The sequence below is a fragment of the Haliotis asinina genome, chromosome 6, assembly GCF_037392515.1.
Source record: "Haliotis asinina isolate JCU_RB_2024 chromosome 6, JCU_Hal_asi_v2, whole genome shotgun sequence".
In the NCBI taxonomy this organism is placed as follows: Eukaryota; Metazoa; Mollusca; class Gastropoda; order Lepetellida; family Haliotidae; genus Haliotis; species Haliotis asinina.
Window position 1 is genome coordinate 28,882,691 of NC_090285.1, and position 21,309 is coordinate 28,903,999.

A 21,309-nucleotide genomic window follows, 5' to 3' on the forward strand; every position below is an offset into this window, starting at 1 on the left:
AATTGCGGTTTGGTTTCGTAATTAGACCGTTGGCGAGAAACATTATTCGCTCCGCATCAGTGCCCCTTTAATTGCTTACAGAATGTGACGGAAACAGCGGTGGGTCAGGCCATGCTGGATTCTGCTGGCTGTTCAAAATTACATCAAATAATTCCCCCCCCCAATAACTTATAACAGCGATAATTTGATCCTGTTCTTCTAAAATTCATTGTAGATTCTGGGGGGATCACATCCAGTTGAACTTGTCTTCCGTAGATGACTTCGCTGACTTGCAGGTGATGACATCAAATGTAACTAGCGTCCTGCTAGTTACTGATACAACTAAATGTCAAGATATAGCAATCGAGACTAGTTGCGACCCTTCTTCACGTACAAGTATCTTCATTACGAGTACAGGGTCATAATCACTCGTGCTAGTCTGTTCAAGACGTGCGCGTGGACTTTCCACTATTATTCTGCAGAGCGTCTGGCTTCCATAAAGTCATGTGATAAAATGGCTGAGTGAACTCAGCGCCTTCCAGGCACTGTTAGTTGCTGAGCAAAGACAAGAGGCCCAAACTGATGAATGCCAGAGACGTCCTCAATGGCTGTCTCATAGATAATGGCTGGCAAACACTGCGTTTGACTTCCAAAAGCAGCCCTCCATTATAGTTGATAGCGAGCAATTCCCATGTAGCGCTAGTGTAGAGGCCTAGATTCTGACTTCGTGTGGGTGGGAGGCTCGTGGAGGTTCCAATCCTTCTACTGCTCTCAATATAACAGCTCTGATCCACACTGAGATAGTGTTATCATGAAATGATAATTCATACCAAGAAATGATAATTCATACCAAAATTCATTATAAATTGTAACCAGTACAAGCAATATATTGGCATTCAAATATTAGGAAAATATGAATATAGAATATTAGTTTCATCTTGTATCAGTAATAGCTTAGACAAGACTCCTCTCAAAAGTAGTAAAGCTTATCTCACAGGCATTCTATTGAAAAAGGTATAAGTTATGACCACACAATTTCATAGTTAAAAATCCTAGCCTGAGGTAATCAGAACACCACTGTAAGACAAACCATTCACTAAGACAAGGGTTATGTCTAGACAGGTTAATAAACTGCTTTGATGAGGTAAACATGCCATCACCTACAGTAAAATAACATTATGCAAACACCAGTTAAGGGTCGTTAAAGATCCAGCCCAGAGTAAGCAATCAAGCATCCAGTAAATGTGCCAACAAGATTAATGTCACTTAGATAACAGGATTAAAAGATTAAGTACTCCCCCTGTCTGGTCACTGAAGTTGTAATGGTAGGACACACCCCATTTTGTTTATTCTGTATTTCATTGGCTATTGTAGGTTACACCCATTTTTTTATTAGTCAACAAATCATAATCTTTGTATTGTTTCAATTGTAGTCTCCACCACCATTTGTGGTGCGTGCGATGTATATCTTCAATGCTCTGACTGGATCTAAGGATACATCTTGAGTATCATGAGGGCCCAGGATTGAAGATAATGCAGGTATGTGGAATTGTCTATCCGGTTGATCTGGCAGTTTAGTTTTCACAATAAAATCCAATCGCAGACCCAGATGAGCTGTCTGCTGATGATTTGCATGAAAGCTTGTGCAGCTGAAGTCTGGAGCATGAATTTCTGACATTCGTGCAGTTGTAGCCAAGGCAAATAAAAACAGCGTCTTCTGAGTTAGCAGTTCAAATGAGTTTGAGTTTGAGTCAGTTTGGTTCCCGTTTCCATGGTGATGACTGAGATGAGAGCTGCCAAATATGTAGATAATGTAGAGCCTTTCAGACCTCTGGAATGTCGTAGGTGACATAAATATTCTGCTATCTGCGGATATGTAGCCTTCATCGCCGTGAAGCCTTTCTTCCTTTCTTATGTCTCAAACCGCTTCTACTTGTCGTCATAAAGGGTGCAAGTGGATTTCCATAAGGCTTAAGTAACTGCCTTCGCTGCTCTCTCCGAGTATCCTCTGTGTTTTAAACAGATTTTGATATGTTCCACATGTGAAGTCGGAACGCAGGTGGGTTGTCGTGTGCCTGTTTCATGTGGGGGTGGACGAGAAGATTTTTCCACTCTGGTAGTTGTAGCACTGGTTGTCCTAACTCCTCTATGAGTGTTGGAAACCAATGTCTAGTTGGCCAGTAAGGCATGACCAAAGTCAGTTGTAACCTCTTGGTTGCTTTTATTTTCTCAATAACTTTTGGTAGCAGCACCGGAGGGAGAAACGCAAACGCGTTTAGTCCTTCCCATGGGATGCTGAGGGCGTCTGTTGCCCAGGCTAACAGATCTGGTACCGGTGATACAAAGGTTGTCTGTTTGTTGAACCTTGTTGCAAATAAGTCTATTTGCTGTGAGCCGAATGTCTGGCTCATTAGTTGATACAGCATCCACTCTATTGGTGATGGACGAAGAGGACAAGATAAGATGTCTGCTATGATGTTGCAGACTAATGGTATGTAACATGCTTTCATTTGGAGATTCAGACTGTCGACCATGTCGAAGAGATGAAACAACAGCTGTAGCAGAGATGGCGATCTCATTGACCCTTGCTTGTTAATGGAGAAAGCCACTGTTGAGTTGTCTGTGTGAATCATTAGTAGCTTTCTCTCAGTGTTGTCGACTAGTGATGGACAGCATAATCACGACTTTCATCTCCAACTGTTTGATGGGAAGAGTTCGATCTTCCTTCTTCCAGTTTCCAGCTGCAACATCGTTGTTTAGATGGGCAGCCCATCCTTGAAGAGACGTGTCTACACAGAGATGGTTGTTGAATGACAACTGTCACATATAAGTTCCTGCGCACACATTTGAGTGGCAAGTTCCCCATAGCAGGTGTGGTTTCAAACATCCAACATCGTAAACCGGTCAGTGCATGAAACCGTGACACAGGAATCGCTGTCATAGATGTAGCTGTAGGCGTCTTCGTCTGGTCATATCCTGAGATGACATGACACTGTCAAAACGGTAGTGGAGAGAGTAGAACTTGTTCTAACATGAACTTGAACGCAGGATGTGTGAGCATGTGCACTCACTCAACGTAGGTGGATCTCCATCCAAACTGCGATGACATGACAAGGACGACGGTTGACGATCTTCTTGTTCATCCCCTGGAGTGGATGCATATGTAGTCTTCACACGGAGCAGCAGTTGCAGCAGCCGGAGGCAATCTTGTTGAACATGTGTGTACATACGCCTCCTCTTCATCCCCTGGACTGAGTGCAGATCTAGATGAGTGATCACACGGAGCTAGTCTTCGCTCTTGTTCAAAAAGGCCGCTTTCCCAAGCTCACGTAGCATGAGGGCGTCTGCGGCTGCATTGAGTGTAGTGATGGCTGACTCGTAAAATTGTCTGCTGCAATGACCAAAGCTGCTGACAAAGTCTGCATTGTCTGATGACCCTCATAAAGGTTCCGGAGTGGTGCCAATGCAGTCAGGGCAAAGTTGTTTATGCCGGTTGACAATCTGCTCGTTGTGTAGAATCAACGGCGGCTCATCGTAGATATGTTGTTCCTGTAGAGGGACGATCTCGTCGCCAAAGGACACCTCTTTGAAGCATGTTGATTCTGCGATGACTCCGTTGTCGACAACTTCATCTTCGCAACGATGAGATCTAGACTTCTTAGGCTGCGACGGAGACAGGCCTAACTGGTCACTGGAACGAATTTCAGCAGTTAATAATAAACGGTAACCCGAAGCTAAATCATTTCCGATTTAGACCTGGCTAATAAAAGTCGACGTTGTCTGTCCCTAGCACGCCTGTGAACAGAATGAATTTATGAGATAAATTTCTGCAAAATTCACAGCAAAAAGTGGAAGAACATATGGGGTTCAGGTGCAGGTTAACTGTTGACAACCGAATCTACACTGCAACCACGATTTCATCAACTGAGACTTTGTCTGAGTTGAGGAATTATGTGCTATATAAACACACGATAATCACAAATTTAACCAATTATGACACATATTTATAAACAAAATAACGCATACAACATAAATTAGTTAAAGGACTGGAATCGTTGAAAAACTTTTTGCTGTAATCTGGACCCTAGGTGCCTCCAGCCGCCCTCGTCGGGAGATAGGAAGAGAGTGTCAATCATGGCCGATCAGCTGACTATGTGCGTGGGTAAAGGGAGGCTACTCATGGGTGAGTGTAGTTTTAAGTCTGCTTCTTTTAGAAGGGAACTTCAAGGGATTTCAGGTGTTCCACTACCCTTGCCAGGAAGAGGAGATAAGCAATTAAGCATGAGTCAGGATAAGGAAAAATAACAATATTTGGCTTGAAAATCAAAATGCTTAGGTGGCAATGAAATTCTAACATAACTGTCAAAGAATTCCAATTTACATAAGACTGTTTATACATGTTACTCAAAACATTAGACAGATAAGTGAATTAAATTTGTCAATGGTATTCAGACATACTGTACCTGTTCCTTTCAGCTGTGTCCCTGTGTCAGTCTGTGCATTATCTTCTTTTACAGCTGACATGTCAACAGAATTGTTGGCCTGGATATGGTTGGAGCTTTCCTTTTTTCTTGTTGTTACCTTTTCTCCCTCTCTACGTGGTGGTTTCAAAAGTATACCTTCCTGAGACTTATGTAAAATTTCAGAAGCATTTAGGTTCAGCATAGAGCATGAACTTCTTTGTTCATTTGAGGCTTCCCTTACAATATTCTGACCTGAAATTGTCCTGTTAATCCTTGTAGCCTTCGCACGTTTGAGGTCTGGACGAAAAGAATTCACAGTTTCCACTGCAACACTGTTGCATTTTAAAGCGATATTTTTTCTAGTTTTTCTCTTAGCTATCTTGCTGAGTACTTCCCTTTCATAATTTTTGCACTTTAAACTTTCAAGATATTCTATTCCTTTCTTTGATGGTTTTCTCTTTCTTTTTGGCCATTTTTTAGTATTATTAGTGACTTCAGAATCATCACTGTTGAGTATACCAGAGGCAGAGTCAGTACTTATCTCTTGTGAGGTATGTTGTATTCCATTCAACTGTGGATGTAAAACTGAAAGCTGCGGCTTACTGACTGATTTTTTTAACTGGGAAATCACCTCATCCAGTCTTAATGATGCACTTATCATCCTGGGCCTTTTCTCCTTGACATTCCTAAACTGTAAAGATGTTCTCAGAGTATCTGTGTGTGTGTCAATGACTGATTTTGAATGCAATACACTTGGAACAGTGTCAGTGACAGAGGGCATTGTTTCCATATTTAATGGGTAGTTCTTAGTCCTTTCTGTGCTACAGTTGCCTGTACTGGGAAATTGTGTCACTGAATATTTCAAATCACATAGTCGTTTCGAATGAGTGCCTTTTTGAGATGGGAAAATCTGTGAGGCATCAATGTTTTGCTTCCCTGACCTTGTACACAGTTCAGCTATTTGCCCCTCGGTAGGACTGACTTCTATCTGATTATTACTTTCAACAGAAACTGCATGGTCACAGTTTTCTTCTTTTCTCATCAGAATGCACATTCTGCAACTGTTACTGATTTTATTTCTTTCAAATATATGTGTGGAATTAGCTTCCAATTCTTCAGCAATGGTTTTGGCTACTCTACTCCTAACTTTTGAAGACTCACAAATACTCATTTCTGACATCACATCCATTTGTGCATTTGGATATATTTGTACATCTGTGTCACAAACAGAGGTTGACGCAGTATGCAAACTGTTTAATTTTACATACTTGGATGACGATTCCCAAGAATCAGTAGTAAGGTTTCTTTCTGTGTGAGGATGTTCCATAGAAGCCAATGCAACATGTTTTCTGTTCTTTTTATCTGTCACAGGACTTCTTTTATGATTCTTCTTGTTGAATGAACATATCTGTTTTACCAATGGTTCACTATCATCATTGTTGTCAAATCTTGAATCCTGTGGCAAACAGGGTTGGATCAGGTTGTTTGAAAGCAACATGAGGGATGATTCAGTTGTTTTCTGATTACAAACATCATGTTCTTTTGATGCAAATTTTGAGACCATATCGCTTGGCAAGTTAATATCCTGATCACAATCTAATTTGTCAGATGTCTTTACCATTAGCAAACTGCAGGAATTACATGGAAAACATGTGCTGGAAGACAGCAACCCATCTGACTTTACCCAATATACTGGACAGTTAACGGACTGGCAGCGTGGAAAGGGATGTTTATGTTGCACAATAGCACTTGGGTGAATGTCAGTTTGAAGGAATTTTAAAGATATTCCTGGACAAAATGTGGCATCTTTGTGAAAATGTCTCAAAATATTTAAGAAGTGGACGGTATCAAACAATCCATTTATCACTAGATCATAAATTTCTACAGGCCTAAACAGAATATATATTTTGCAAGTTCCACGATGAGAAATGGATATTGATAATGGATCAATGTTTTCTCCAAGAATGCCAAACAAATGGTCATAGGTTATCACAACACATTCTTCATTCTCTGTCCGTTTAACCACCTGCAAAAACAGAAAAAAAACTGAAATTATTACATGGTCATTAACAAATAATGCATTCAGTTCTATAATTAAAAAAGAGGGGCAATCTATGTCACCTCATGCATTGTAAACAGTTATTTATGCGGACAGTTCAGAAGCTTAATGCACCCTCGTGGGAGCCAATTCACAGCAACTATTTTCAGTTACTTCTGTGGATGGCATTTAGAAGTTTGCATGATGAAGAGGAACAATTTTATGGATGGAAGACTCTTCTATTACAATAGATGCAGCATTTTGGTGCAGATATTAACGTCATTATCACACTTCATTTGCCTACTAACTGTATTATCATTTGCACCAAAACATCCCATTTATTGACATAAAGAAGGTACATCTCCATACATGAACTGATGTTCCCATACAAGTACGGCAATGGAAGTGAAATGTTGTTTCAACATATCACATTAATACTAGAAAAGCCAGTTTCGTACAAAATTTTGTTTAATGTGCACATGAACATGGTTGGAATAAAATATGAAATTGTCCATTTGTTGCTGTACATTTCAGAGACTAACTGAACTTAAAAATTGTACTGCAAAAAAACACCATATCAGTGGAAGTTTTTCAAACCACACACTTTCATTCATTTTAATTAACAATCAAAATGCTGGTCTGTGTTCAAATTTGACAATTTTGACACTTTTTCAGAAATCACATTTAGACTTCACACAAACAAATTCACCACCTGTGGTACCATTAGGATACCTCAAAGCAGGGATAATCTACAACAGGGATAGGTCACTTGCTCGCTTTCTTTACCATTTGTACTAATTAACTTGTGCCTCGTCATGCACACAGTGACTTGGCTCGTTCCCAGCCCAACTTCAGCTGTGTTTAACTTCAGCCAGTTTATTGCTTCAGTCAGAATTTTGAATGAATGAATGAATGAATGAATGAATGAATGAATGAATTATGTGAATGAATGAAAGAATAAATGATACACACCAGCCTTCCCTCCCAAACATGTTAAAGAATACAAAAGTATCGCGAGAACACATGTGTTAACATCAGCTGTCCTCTTAGAAAATCTACTTTGATACAGTTTTGTTTACATTAATAATTAATTCAGAAATCTTATTGCATGTACGGAATGGCATGGACATTAACAAAATATTAACAAACACGGTCACACACTCCTCAAAAACAGAAAGTGTAAAACTGTCACAAAGTGTTCTAACACCTTTCCAGTTTGGCAAATAATAAGATTCAACAAGAAAGAAAGAAGTTATGGAACTATAACCCACAAGCATCAATGGCGGATCAGAACAGATCAGCGATATGTCACATTTTTCACACACCTCAAATACACCCTAACATTCTTTAATAGATTATAAAACTATCACTATTACTTGCAAACCCATTTCACCTGATAGTATATTCCCCTCATATGAATTAAAGGTATATGTTAAAGATGTTTTTGAGGAAATATCTAGGAATAGTCAAAACAAAAGTGTGTAATATTTCAGTGGCAGATCAGAACAGATCAGCAATATGTCTTAGTTTTCACACACCTCAAATACACCCTAACATTTTGTTTCAGATTATGAACTTATCACTATTACTTGCAAACACATTTCACTGGATAGTATATTCCCCTCATATGAATTAAAGGTGTATGTGAAAGATGTTTTTGAGGAAATAACTAGGAACACTAATACCAATTATTTGACTTAAACTGAAGTGACAAAATAGTTAACTTATCTTCCACATGTAGGATTTAAGTTGTTACGACGCCCAGCGAATTTAATCAGCGGCTGAACATGAATCGGGCTCATTCTTACATACTGTGCTGCCGCAATATTGGCTACACTGGTTACGTAACAATCCGAGACAGTGGTTCAGGGGCTTTTTGGGGAGTTTCTTCTCCCTCTAAATATATTGTCTCCCAGCTCAAAGTCAGTCTCATCAGTGGCCTCTATGAGTGTTGATGATGGCGCTGCATTGTCTGTACATGGAATGAATTAGCAAGAGGGGCCAGGGGGCCAACTCTCTGGTTCTGACCAATTGCATCCCACAACATGATTCTTGAACCACCCCGCAAGAGTCTCTGGAAAATCATTCCCCACACTTTTGTCAGACTCTCACTCTGTCATCAGCTGTCAACATGCAATATAAGCTTCCATCAGAAAAAGGCACAGTTCTCCACTCTTGTTAATGTCAATTTTGATGTTGAGTTGCCCACTGCAGTCGCATCTGGCAGTAACGAGCACTGAGGACATTGAGGAGAAAGAAATTTTGGTTTGAAAGGTTGCAATTCTTTTGGAATTCAGTATATATAAGATTGGAAAAACCAGACAGATCTGAAGGGCCAGTAACTAAAGATGAACTCCTAACAGCACCTTAAAAACGTAAAAATAACAAGCGTCCAGGTTCTGATGGCTGGAATTTTCTGGATTGATCATTCAAAACCACAATAGACCCAAAACTAAATTGGATGCAATTCAGGCTAATTCAGAGAATTCTACCCATATGCATATTGCTGAAAGTAATCTATGTTCTTTTTATGGGACAGAATGTGAATCAGTAGTTTATCTGCTCTGAAATTGTTGAGCAATCAAGAACTATTGGCATAAAATCTGATTTTTTAAATAAATTGATATTTATACTTATACTTATCCTGACTCATTCTTATTATGCTTATCTCCTCTCATAGTGGAACACATGAAATCGCTTTGAAGTTCCCTCCTTGGAAGCAGATGTACAATCAAACTCGCCCATGAGTAGCCTCCCTTCGCCACTAATGAGACTGACTTAGAGATATCCTAATGTTACCATTGGTGGTGATTTTGTTTTTGTCTAAATGTGATTTCCGAAATAGTGGTTGCGTGAAATGCCATGCTTGTCACTCTCGGACACATGAAATTACTGTGAGATCCAACGTGCCACATCATGAGTCAGGATTAGTATAAAATATCAATTTTATTCAGAAAACTACACATTATATACTCCATTATGTATGCTTATTATGCTTGCAGAATCCAACAGAATTGGTGGTGGGTCAGGCAATAATTGGATTCTTCTGGCTGTCTTTAAATATGTCCAGTATTTTGGCCCCCTCTGTGGTTATGTAGTAGTTAGCGAACACCATATCTGATTTCCATAAGCAGCCATCCATTATAGTTGTGAGCGAGCAATTTCCATGCAGAGCAAGTTTAGCTGCCAGAGCAGTTACTTCCTGTGGATTTGAGGCTTGCAAAGGTTCAAGTCCGACTGCTTCGTAGGCTCTCAGTGTAACGGCTCATATCCACACTGAGATTGTAATTTGGGATATATCTGTAGGTGTCTCAGTAGATAAGGAGATGAATAGGCATCATCTCCTTGTTTTCGTTCTAGATTTTCAAAGTTCCCACAGGGCAGAGATAAATCCTGCTTATCTTCTGTGGACTGTTTACAATGAGAGGATGTGGAATTGTCTGTCTGGTTGACCAGGCAATTAAACTTGGGTCTTCCAACTTGAATGAGAGCAGTAGAACTGCAGTAATTCTGGCACATTTGTCAACTTGATCCGTGTTGTCATGGTTATAATGTTGCTTAGTGCTGCCGGGTAAATTGATAATGTGCAACGTTTGAGTCCTTGAGTATGTCATAAGTGACATAAGTGGTCTGTCGCTTGAGGATGTCGGGATTTCGATGCTGTAATGCCTGTTTGGGACATGTCTCAAATAGCATCCATTTGTCATCATATGATGTGCCAGTCGATCTGCATAAGAGCCAATGTTACTCCCTTCGGAATACCCACATTTCATCTAGCAAATTTTGATATGATCCATACAAGTAGTTGGAATGATGATGGATTCCCGTGACCTTGTTTGATGCAAGATTGGATGAGTAGATTCGCCCATTCTGGTAGTTTTAGTGATGGCTTTCCTACTTCTTCTATGAGTATTGGAAACCATTCTCTTGCTGACCAACAGACCCAAACCAAAGTCAGTTGTAGCATGCTCATTTGTTTGAGTTTCCCATGACTTTCAGTTGTAAGACTGGGCACACATAAGCGTTCAGTCCTTCCACGAGATGCTGAGTAGAACGTCTGTTGCCCATGCAAGTGGATCTTGTACTGGAGATACGAACCTTGGTATCTGTTTGTTGAATCTTGTCGCAGTTAGGTGTATTTGATTCAAGTGTTTGACTGACTAGCCGAAACGCTTCCTGATGTAACACCCATTATGTTGGAGATGTTTGCAGGGGATGCAATCTGTCATGATGTTCCATGGAATGTGGCATGCCTTTATGTAGAAGTCCAGGTCGTTGACAATGTCAAACTGTTGAAAGGTTAGCTGTAGTAGCGTGTGTTGATCCTTCCTGGTATATGTAGAATGCTACTGTAGAGTTGCCGATATGGACCATGAGTAGTTTGTTCCTTAAAGCGGCCAATAAATGTTGTATTGCATTGACATCACCTTTCATCTACAAGAAGTGTAGAATGCATTCGTGGCTTGTCCGAGTTCCAGATGCTTCATAGTATGGGTGGGCTTGCCATGTTTGTTGCGATGCATCTACATAGAGATTATTGTTGCAGTCCAACTCTATCAAACAGGTTCCTGTGCAAAAATTCGTCCTGTGAATCCACCAGGGCAGGTATGGTCTCAGTGCTTCCGGTAGGGCTATCCTATCCGAACTGTTCAGGCTAGTATTCTGGAAGGGCGTATAAAGAGCGCAGGTCTAGTCATCCGTCCTGTGCTGAAGTGAGTATACCGAGAAGACACTGACACTGTCGTAGTGCTTACTCTGTCTCATCATGAATCTTGGTCCAGCAGTCTTCTGGAGACTACAATGCAGTTCAATGGAGTAATGAATCGAATCTCTAGAAATTGTAGATCCTGCTGAGGCTCCAGCTCTGATTTAGTAGATTTACAAGCCATCCATGTTGTGTGAGCAGTCTGATGGTGAAGTCCAGTTGCAGTCATGATTAACTTAAATGCCTTCATTCAAGTAGAAAGCACTATGTAGACCTCAATGACGTAAGTATGTTACGATGGGCTTCATTACTCGAGTAAACTACTGAGGGGCTGATGACATTCAAAACAGTAAGATGTTCAACTGGAAGTGACTGCCATTAAATAGGAAGTGCAGATATTTCCTGGATTCCGGATGTAACCTGAACTTTTCTTTTGAATTTTCCTTTGTTACAAGGTAAATTGGGGAGTAAAATCTGGATTAAATTCCTCGACTGTGCCTTTCTCCTGTAGGGACGAGATGACATCCACTAGTTTGTCCACTTGATCCTGAGTGTACATGAAGAGAGCTGGGTCTCTTGTGAGAGGCGGAATGACCTGCAGTGGGATCTTGTAGCCTGTCCTTAGGATCTGTGAGATGAAGATGCCCCAATTCTTCCAGTAGTATTGCAGACGTCCACCCCCTTGTGATGGTTGTACAGGAACGGCTGGGGGTGGAATACTTCAGTAGTTTCAAACATTCTTGTCAGTCCTTTCATCCTCTTGCACCCCAGGAAAGACATACTTTCCAAAGGGAGCTCTTGTTACTTGGCAAAAAGAGCCCCTGCCACTCCGAGAGTTGACATACTTCTTATCCTTGGCTTTTTGCACTCAAGAGTACTTCGAGTGCGTGAGTGAGTTGCGTTTTACATCACACTCAGCAATATCCCAGCTATATGGCGATGGTCTGTAAATAATCGAGTCTGGACCAGACAATCCAGTGATCAACAACAGGAGCATCGATCTGCACAATTGGGAACTGATGACATGTGTCAACCAAGTCAGCAAGCCTGACCAACCAATCCCGTTAGTTGCCTCCTGCGACAAGCATAGTCGTCTTTTATGGCAAGCATGGGTTGATGAAGGCCTATTCTACCCCGGGACCTTCACAGGTCCGATGTTTTGTAGAGTTGCACTGAGACGTATGTCTGATGATGGTGGCCAAAATACCGATGCTCTTGATCATCTTGACTTCCCGTGAGTCATAAGTAACTGTCTTGGCGATGTCTTCAATTCTTCCTCTGGAGAATGGTGGATGATGACCAAGGGAGCCTGTAGTAGTGGCTAGATAAAGATTCACCCCAAGACGATGCCATCAATAAGTGCAGAGAGGATCATCCTGTCTTCGTGAAAAGTGGAGATGACTGCCTCTTTGATAGCACAGGATCATGCAAGTCCAAAGGTTCGCTTGGGTAGTAATATCCATTTGTGCTAGACATTCATCAACCACCTTAAAAGTGTGGGTATGAGCCTTGCTGATGAGCTTGTAGTTGTCATCCACTTCAGGCGCTTTCACAAAGGGCTCCATGTGATGCAGAGGAAACCTCTGTGCATTGAAAGATGGGATATGTTGATTCTGATGCTTAGTTGCTGAGTTTAAGGCTGTAGATAAGCTGTCTGGGGGGTAGATATCGGTGCAATCTGTGGAAAGATGGATTTCTTCGATGGTAATCCACAACCCGTTGGTAATCCACTATGTAATCTCCAAGTCACTGAATACAACCTCCTAATCAGCCTCTGATGCAGCTTGGCAAAGCTCTTATCTGTCCAAGAAGTCATCCCTGTTCACCACCTTGTGTGAATGTCTTTGATGCTCAGACTGGGTTTGCTGAACATCATCCCAACATCATCAGACTGTTTCTCTTGCCTCCGTGAACTCTGGAGAGGTCTTCATGCCCTAAATGCATTCCTGCAGGCCTATGTGCGTGCTCCAAATCTGACAGCAACAACGAGCAGTGTCAAGGTCGGTAATGTCTGGGTGATGCATACAGTGTATCCTTCTGGTTGGAATGTGATCTCTATGTGCATGCGTAAGATAAGTCAGCGAGGTAGCTTCTTCCAGATTGAGACGAGATGACACAGATGGTGAGGACTTCCTTGAATGAAAGCTTTCATCCAACTCATCTGAAAGTGCCGTTCTGCCTGTGGATTGTGCGTCAAAGGCTAGTGTCATGACTGACAATTGGAGTTTCCTTTCCTCTGCACCGTTCATCATGTGTTCAGTGAACTGCTGCATGAAGCCAGTGTCAAAAGTCTAAGGTGCAGGCTGTGGCAGTAGCTCAGCAGATGATGAGTGTTGAGGTTGCCTGCTGATGTGCCAGATGTCTACCTTGAAGGCAGGCTCTCCACTGAGTGAGGTGCTAGTCTGGTGACAGTTGATTATCAGTACCTCGGGAAGTAGTAGACGCAGCTCATCGTAGATGTGTCTCCCATTGAGAGGGTTGATGTCTTCATCAAGAGGGTTTATGTCTTCATCAAAGGACTTTGATGATCTAGATGCTGAAGACTTAGATCTTGATGTCTGAGACAATGTAGACAACTTCAGCTTCTTGGGTTAAGGTGACCCCAAGTCCGAGGCAGCCTCTTCTGTGACATGGCTGCAGCCTCTGTGCTGCCTCGACCCTGCACCCGATGCATGTCAGGTGTTCACTACAAACGTACATGAACAGCAGATAAACACACTTTTCCTAGACACATCATCAACCATTTTACTGGGCATGACTAGAGAGTGCCTTCGTAATTTGTCCTTTGCACGTCTCTGAACAGCAAATAAATATAGACAAATATCAGACAATTCCTTCGAGTTGACTACGAACACAAGTGTGCAAGACGGACAAAATACATGCGGATCAGCTTCAGACAGCTGGTACCTACACTGATGAAAAACATGTCAAACAACATGAAAAATATGTAAATTTTATCAACAATTTCACATCGTAATGATAAATAATACAGACTAAAAGCCGTATACAGCTAAATTTTGACTAAAGGCCCGAAATATGAAAGGATATAGATGCTGTATAGGGTCACCAAATTGCCTCCATCTGTCTCGTCCGGCTCGGGAAAGGCAAAGGGAGACTACTTGTGGGTGAGCATGATTGTACATCTGCTTCAGAGAAGGGAACTTCAAAGGGATTTCAAGTGTTCTACTATCATGGTGTAGAGGGAGGAGATAAGCATAGTAAGCATGAGTTAGGAAAAGGACAAATTTCCCATTTTGGCTGAAGTTGGTACTTTATATCTTCACTTTATATCTTCTTGATTCTTTGCGGGTTCACCACACTTCTTACATATTCTTTTGGCTTGATACTTCTACTGGTCAAATATCTTGTTTATAAATGTAAGTTGTGAAAGATAATTCCTATGTTATCACACTTCAAGAAGGAATTAAAATTATATTTTAATAACTTATTTTAATAACTTATATTGGCTGAGTGACTATAGTTTTATGCCGCACTCAGCAATATTCCAGCTATATGGCAGCGGTCTGTAAACAATCAAGTCTGGACCAGACAATCCAGTGATCAACAGCAGAAGCATTGATCTACGCAACTGGGAACCGATGACATGTGTCAACCAAATCAGTGAGTCTGACTGCCTGATCCCATTAGTCCCCTCTTACGACAAGCGTAGGTACCTTCTATGGCAAGCATGGGTTCCTGAAGGCATATTCTACCACGAACGTTCATGGGCCTGTAAAAGTGATTATTCGAATGATACGGTAGAGAATGCAGGGATATGAAAGAGAGACCAAGTGAGATGTCTTTGCTTTGCTGAGTTACATGCAACATAAAACACAACTTTGCAGATTTTGATCCCTTTTGGTATGCACTTAACAAATCAAATTATCAAATATGCCGATTCAATCTATAAAGTTCTATAACGCAATGAAAAAAAGCCCACAAACCTGGAGGTCAAGCGATTCACTAGTTTTACCCAGCGCTGGGGAAAAAAGTGGTAGTGAATAGGTTCACGGAGCTTGAAACTATGCCTGCCAGAGTATGAGGTCGTGAGCAGTAGTCTAATCTTGTTTGTGTGCACAAACAAGTAAATAATCTACTTGTTACATAAAAAAACATGTTGATCGTGAAAAGCAGATTCTGTCAAAGAGAAAGCTCAATGTCTGGTTTACTGACACTTACATGTCTGCCTGTCTGTCTGCTAATGACAATATCCACAACTTCATTCACTGAGCACATGCAACTAACACTTACCAGGCTTATAAGCCATAAACGAAGAGCCATATCGGCACAGTGGCCGAAGAAGAAACTTTTGACACTTGAGTGCACACCCACCGGCTCTGACTGCTTTGTTTCGGGGGGAGGTAAACCCAAGTCCAAAATACTGCACTTTTGATTTATGATTATATGCTCATAATTTTGTTTATTTGTTTTTTCTTTATCAGCAATGCATTTTATATATCATGAATAAGTGATAACTGAGTTTGAATCATGTTTGATTTTTGTGACCTTTAATTATTTTTATTTTATTTTACTTTTCTATCATTTCGGTTCTTCATGTTTTTTTCTGGTTTTTCTTTCCTTTTATTTTCTCTCTTCTTGTTTGTTCACGCACGCACGCACGCACGCACGCACGCACGCACGCACGCTGACAAAAGTGCAACCCCTCTTTTCCACAGGGCTGGATCTGCCCATGAAATATACTGCACTGATGTGCCGAGGCAACTAACTGTTCCACTTTATATTGCTAACACTCTGTAAGAGTTAACAACATAGAAGTTTTCAAAATGTCCTAATGGTTAGCACCAGGTTTGATCTCCTGGTACTCTTGAAGGACGATATCCAGGTGCGCGGATTTAGGTTGAATGTAACCGGCTTCGCCAGGCGGATACTGTATGTCTTCCCGATTTCGTTGACAGTACACCACCCATGGCTCAGTATCACTTTCCTTAAAGGTGTGAGACCAGTTATGGAACGCTGAGACCCGTGTGAATCCCACGTATGTGGCCTCATCTGTGGCTGGGTGTTTCCAGACGTTTTACAGGTGCTGGTGGTGGTTTGACTGGGTCCTGGTTTGGACCTCTACAAACTGTAGCTCACAGTTTACTGCAAAGCCACCAACATGCACTCGTACCTGTTGTATACATCTTTTCACCCTAAACATATTAAAATGAAAGGTCCTTTCAGTCAATTTCTACAATTGAAACGCATCTGTTCAACCCCTGAGGAATATGAAAAACATAGCTTCAACCTTATCAACTACTACCTAAAATGAGGGTATCCAAAGAAATATATACAACAAAACAAAACCAGGCCCGATTTTAAGGACAGAAAATCTCTCTTATCCTCCCAAACAAAACAACAACGAAATAACAACAGAATGGTTCTAGTTAGCAACTATAATCCCATGAATATGGAACTCAATGCCATTGTCAGAAAACGCCATCACATATTAAGTGGCTCAGACATCTGCCTAGACACTTGCCTCTTGTATACCTTGTATAGCTTGCCACTTGTATACCTCCTCACTTGCAAACACTACAAGAAACAGTATGTAGGTGAAACCAAAAGATGTTTCAAAATCCAATTAGCAGAACACTATGCTGATATCACACATAAGTGCAACAAATCTGTCGCACTTCACTTCAATTCGGAATATCATGGCAAAAATGATCTACAATTCCAAATCATTACCCAACTCAAAGACAATCCAGACTCTGAGACAACCATGGAAAAATGAAGATCTCTTGAATTAAAGTGGATATTTGAGCTCCATACATTCCTCCTGCAAGGACTCAATGACAGGATTGTAGGCTGAAATATTCCTTTCACCTTACCTATAAATGTTACAGACGAATATGTCATCAAGTGTGGTTACACCCCGCATCACTAAATAGATAAATGATATCAGATGGATGTGTTATTACATGTGTACACACCCAGTGTCATTTCGACAATAACCGTTACATGAAAAAAAAGACAATAAGAAATAAGAATTCTTAAGATTGAGGGTGGCTCAGCATACCATCTTGTAGAGGTAGCACCAGAGGGTTCATGTTGGTGTGCCACGTTGTTTGGTGTGACCAAAAGCATTTTCATCTTCTTGGTGTTGATTAGTTTCTGTAGAACCCACAGAAGGAGAACTGCAACATGTGAGCATTCACACCCTCCCAAAGAGAAGCTCATAGTATCATGGTCCCAAGCTATTGAGTCTGGGACTGGATACACATACCCAGGCAGTCAAACATCTTACCTGGTCATGAATAGTAGGTAGGATGTTCTATGCAGGAGTTTAGTAAGTCCCACATATACGATACTTATAGGATATGAAAGGGGAATGAGTTTTGTATCCTATTTATTATCCACGTTCTAAGACATGAAAATATCGTTAAAATACATAATGCGGAATAATACATCATACTGGTGATTGGAATGTCAACCACTTCACTCCAGGAAAACTTACGCTGCGTAGAGACAATGTTTTTCCTATGACTAATCAAGAAAACAAACAAATAAAGACATAAATCAAGTCAGAATCAAAATTAATTCTTTTCAATTAAGGACTTGGTTTCAGATGCAATAATGTAATTCATCAAAACACTTGTGAAGTGTTAACATTTTGAACTTGACTGCGTGACCTAAATCTTGCCTGAACGTTAGTCGGCCATCGCTTTCGTGCTAGTCGTCATGTTGAGAAGTGTTCACAAAGAAGATAACAGGGAGCATTTAATTAGGCTTGGAATTCCCACTTGTCGAGATTTGATGTTCATGTTGAAGAATCCACCGAAAAACACAGCCTACAACCTTAAATGAAGATGATTTCAAGGTTATTGTGTTCAGACTTTGGGAAGTGCTTTTCACCCCTACATAAGAAACCACGGGAGGTATGGCAGATCTGCATTTGTGTGGGAGGATGCTAGTGGATGCAGCTGACAGTGGCCCAGTGATCAAGATACAAGAGTGCTGCTCATCTTTTGATGTGTGTTACTGTGCAATCCTGACAAGATACACGCTGAAGGTATTCAATCTCCAGATCATAATCACAACTCTTCTAACTGTCTATCAATTTTTACCAAATCAATGACTTTTACGGGCGACAAATACAAATAGTGGTAATTTGCTGTGAACATCACATCTTCAAAACAATAAAGCTCGGGCACCCATAGCATACAGCATAATCTCAGAAAAAATGCAGTGAAAGTAGTAAATGTTCCATTAATCCTGAATGAAAAAAGTTCACAACATGAAAAGTTCACAACATGAGAAACTGACGTGAAAGTTGAATGTTGCCAGTATTTAGTAGAGAACATTGACAGTTTCATTCCTCAGTCTGCAAGGATGGCAAATCATGGAATGGACAGTAAAAAATATCCTTGTAACTTGAGGTGAGTCCAGTGGTCACATCCTCTATACATACATTCTCCCCATGAAGTGAAATAGATGGAATCAGAATGTACTTTTTCCAAAGGCACAGATCTGTGACAAACACAGCATTTCTCATTCTCTGTGATCTCGTCAGATGAACTATCAGAAACTGTGGCACTTTTAACCTGATGTGCAGCTTTTGTCTTTTTGATGTTGGAAGGTCCAGGCTGTTGGAGGCCAGATGATGAAGCTGTTGCTTTTTTCTTGGGTATAGATAAAGCCGTACCAGTGACCAGGATGTTATGTTGTACAATTTTCTCCCCTTGTGGAGTCTTCAGAGATGGCCTTTCCTGACACAACTCTGTTGATTGTCCTCCTCCTCTTGGTAACCTTGTTAACTCCCTTAGCAGCTTCCTCCCTAGACTTTAGGAATGTTGACGTTGATGTCAACTGAGTTCAAAGTGCCCTCTCTTCAAAACCTTTGCCGGAATGAACGCTGACTGGTCAACAGAAAGTGGGTCAAATGGATGGATTCCAGATTTCCTGAAAGAACTTCTCAAGTTGTCAGGAGAAAGTGCCTTGCCATATGCTTTACATGTGAGATCGCAAACAGAATATCGATCAATACCAGTGCAAGCATTAGATCCCATAAATTTATGACACTTGTTGTTGTATATCCTTTCAAATGGGCCAAAGCATCCTAAATCAAGTGGCTGCAGAACATGACTTGTGTGTGCAGGGAGGATGAACAGAATAATATTGTGTTCTTTGGCCCAGTCAATAAGAGGAAGAGAAATACGGGACTTGCGACCTCATACAGGATCAGTATCTTCTTGTTTGAATGTCGGCCTTGTACAAACTTGGCAAAATGATGTTCAAGGCAGTACCGGAAAACCTCAGTATTGAAGCTCCTGAAGTGCAATCTTAGTAGTTCTGGCCTCATCCTCTTGCAGCAGCTTCTTAAAAAGTTACAATGGATGGAGGCGAATGGTTTTGTTTCAGTCCCTTTTCATCAACATTGTAGATTCTCTCTGGTGAATTAAGGAGGTAATATTTACTGAGAATTTTCTGGAGCTCTTCAAAGTATGCTGACACATTCTTGTGATGTGGCCTTTGCCCGCTGTAGCTCCAAACTCGGCTTGCACACCTTCAGTTCAGGCCATCTCTTCATGAAGTTGTAGAACCACATCAAAGTGAGGGGATGGTCTTCATCACGCTTACCAAGGGCTACAACATAAGTACTTGCCATGCCCACTACTTCTGCTCTGCTATAGCCATAACCTGAACCAGCCATAACCTTCAGATGTTCAACAAGATGCAATTCCTCTTCTTGGTTGAGCAGCGGCAGTATACTGGACTTGACAACTTCAGGGTTCACATAACCTCTGACTCAGTCATGCAATGTTGCCTCAGGAATATCATATTTTCCTGCTGCTCCACGGACAGAAGCACCACCTTCAACAACTGAAACATAGGCATTTGTCATTGCTGTTGGTGAGTAAGGCCTGTATCGCCCTCAAAGCCTTGAATGCAAGTCAGGACTTGTGCACATATTCTGAAAAAGAAATAAAATGTATTGATGATTTATTTTATTTTCAAGAAATATGTACGCAAATATGAAAAAATGTTATTTACTTTCAACAAAATTTACCCCACCCCCCCGAAAAAAAAATCACCATCATTGATTTGTCTTTTTTATGTAATCAGTATCAGTTTGGAGAATTTTCCTGAATAAATACAAGCATATTTTCTCAATTAATTACTTAAAACAATTTCATTTGATCCTATAAGGTCATTATAATGACTATTCATTGGTAACCTTTGATGAAATTTTGCTCTTAAGATATAAAGAATATGTCTGATTTGGGCTTCCATGGTTTTTTTCCCAAGCAAGACCCTACCCACCGGGGTCATGACCTTTTAGCATCAGTAGTTACTTATGCAGACGACCAGTAGATAGGTGCTGTCATGACTGAAAACTATTTTCTAGGGTACATTTTCATCCTGATGTTTTTGGAATTAGTGCAGAAGCATAAAGATATGTATGCTAGATAACTTTTGATAAGAAGCTCACCTTGGACACATTTGATTTCCACATTGTGACGGCAGAGACGAGTTGACGACTTCTTGTTTATAAACATGAAATCTGATGTCATGGTTTTATCTGTACCAACCACGTGAACATGGAAATGATAGGTGCGCGAAAATACATTACGGCAGGATAACTCATGATGAACATTTGATACATGAGAAATCACTTATCTATTCATTCTGAGAAGAAATTAACAATCATTGTGCAATTAGAAATCACTATGAATTAACTTTCAAGTTTGAAATGTGGTATAAATTCATCATCAATATGTATTAACTTTCAACTGTAGCATAAATTCATCATCATAATGTAAGTAACCCTTCCCAGTGATTGCGATGTCACACGCATTGTGATGTCATGGCACAGAAATGACATCATAGGGTTGACATCATAGCATCAACTGTCAGTTCATGTAATGAAGGGGTCTGAAATGACCCCAAAATGTTGTGTGACAAAGAATTAAAAGAAGATTTATCCATAAAAGATCTTGGTCATTTTCAACAAATTCTAAATGCCACTAAAAGACATCATAAATGTTCTTTGTTTGAAAAATAGACAAACCATACTATGGATATTCAGACCGGTCAATTTTCTAAGAATCTGATTGTCATCCATGTTGTCAAGGTCTTCTGAATTTGGCTAATGACTATGAAGAATTTTCACTCTGACA

General features: G+C 40.6%; 1 protein-coding gene and 1 pseudogene across 1 annotated transcript in view; both read right to left on the minus strand.

Annotated features, from left to right (window-relative positions):
* Window positions 1–21,309, minus strand: part of LOC137287501 (uncharacterized) — a 43,358-nt gene that overhangs the window by 16,127 nt on the left and 5,922 nt on the right. The window contains exon 2 of the mRNA XM_067819839.1: window positions 4,443–6,468. Within this exon, the coding sequence (XP_067675940.1) occupies window positions 4,443–6,468 (2,026 nt within the window). The remainder of the gene's footprint in view (window positions 1–4,442; window positions 6,469–21,309) is intronic.
* Window positions 11,634–20,703, minus strand: LOC137286646 (uncharacterized; annotated as a pseudogene).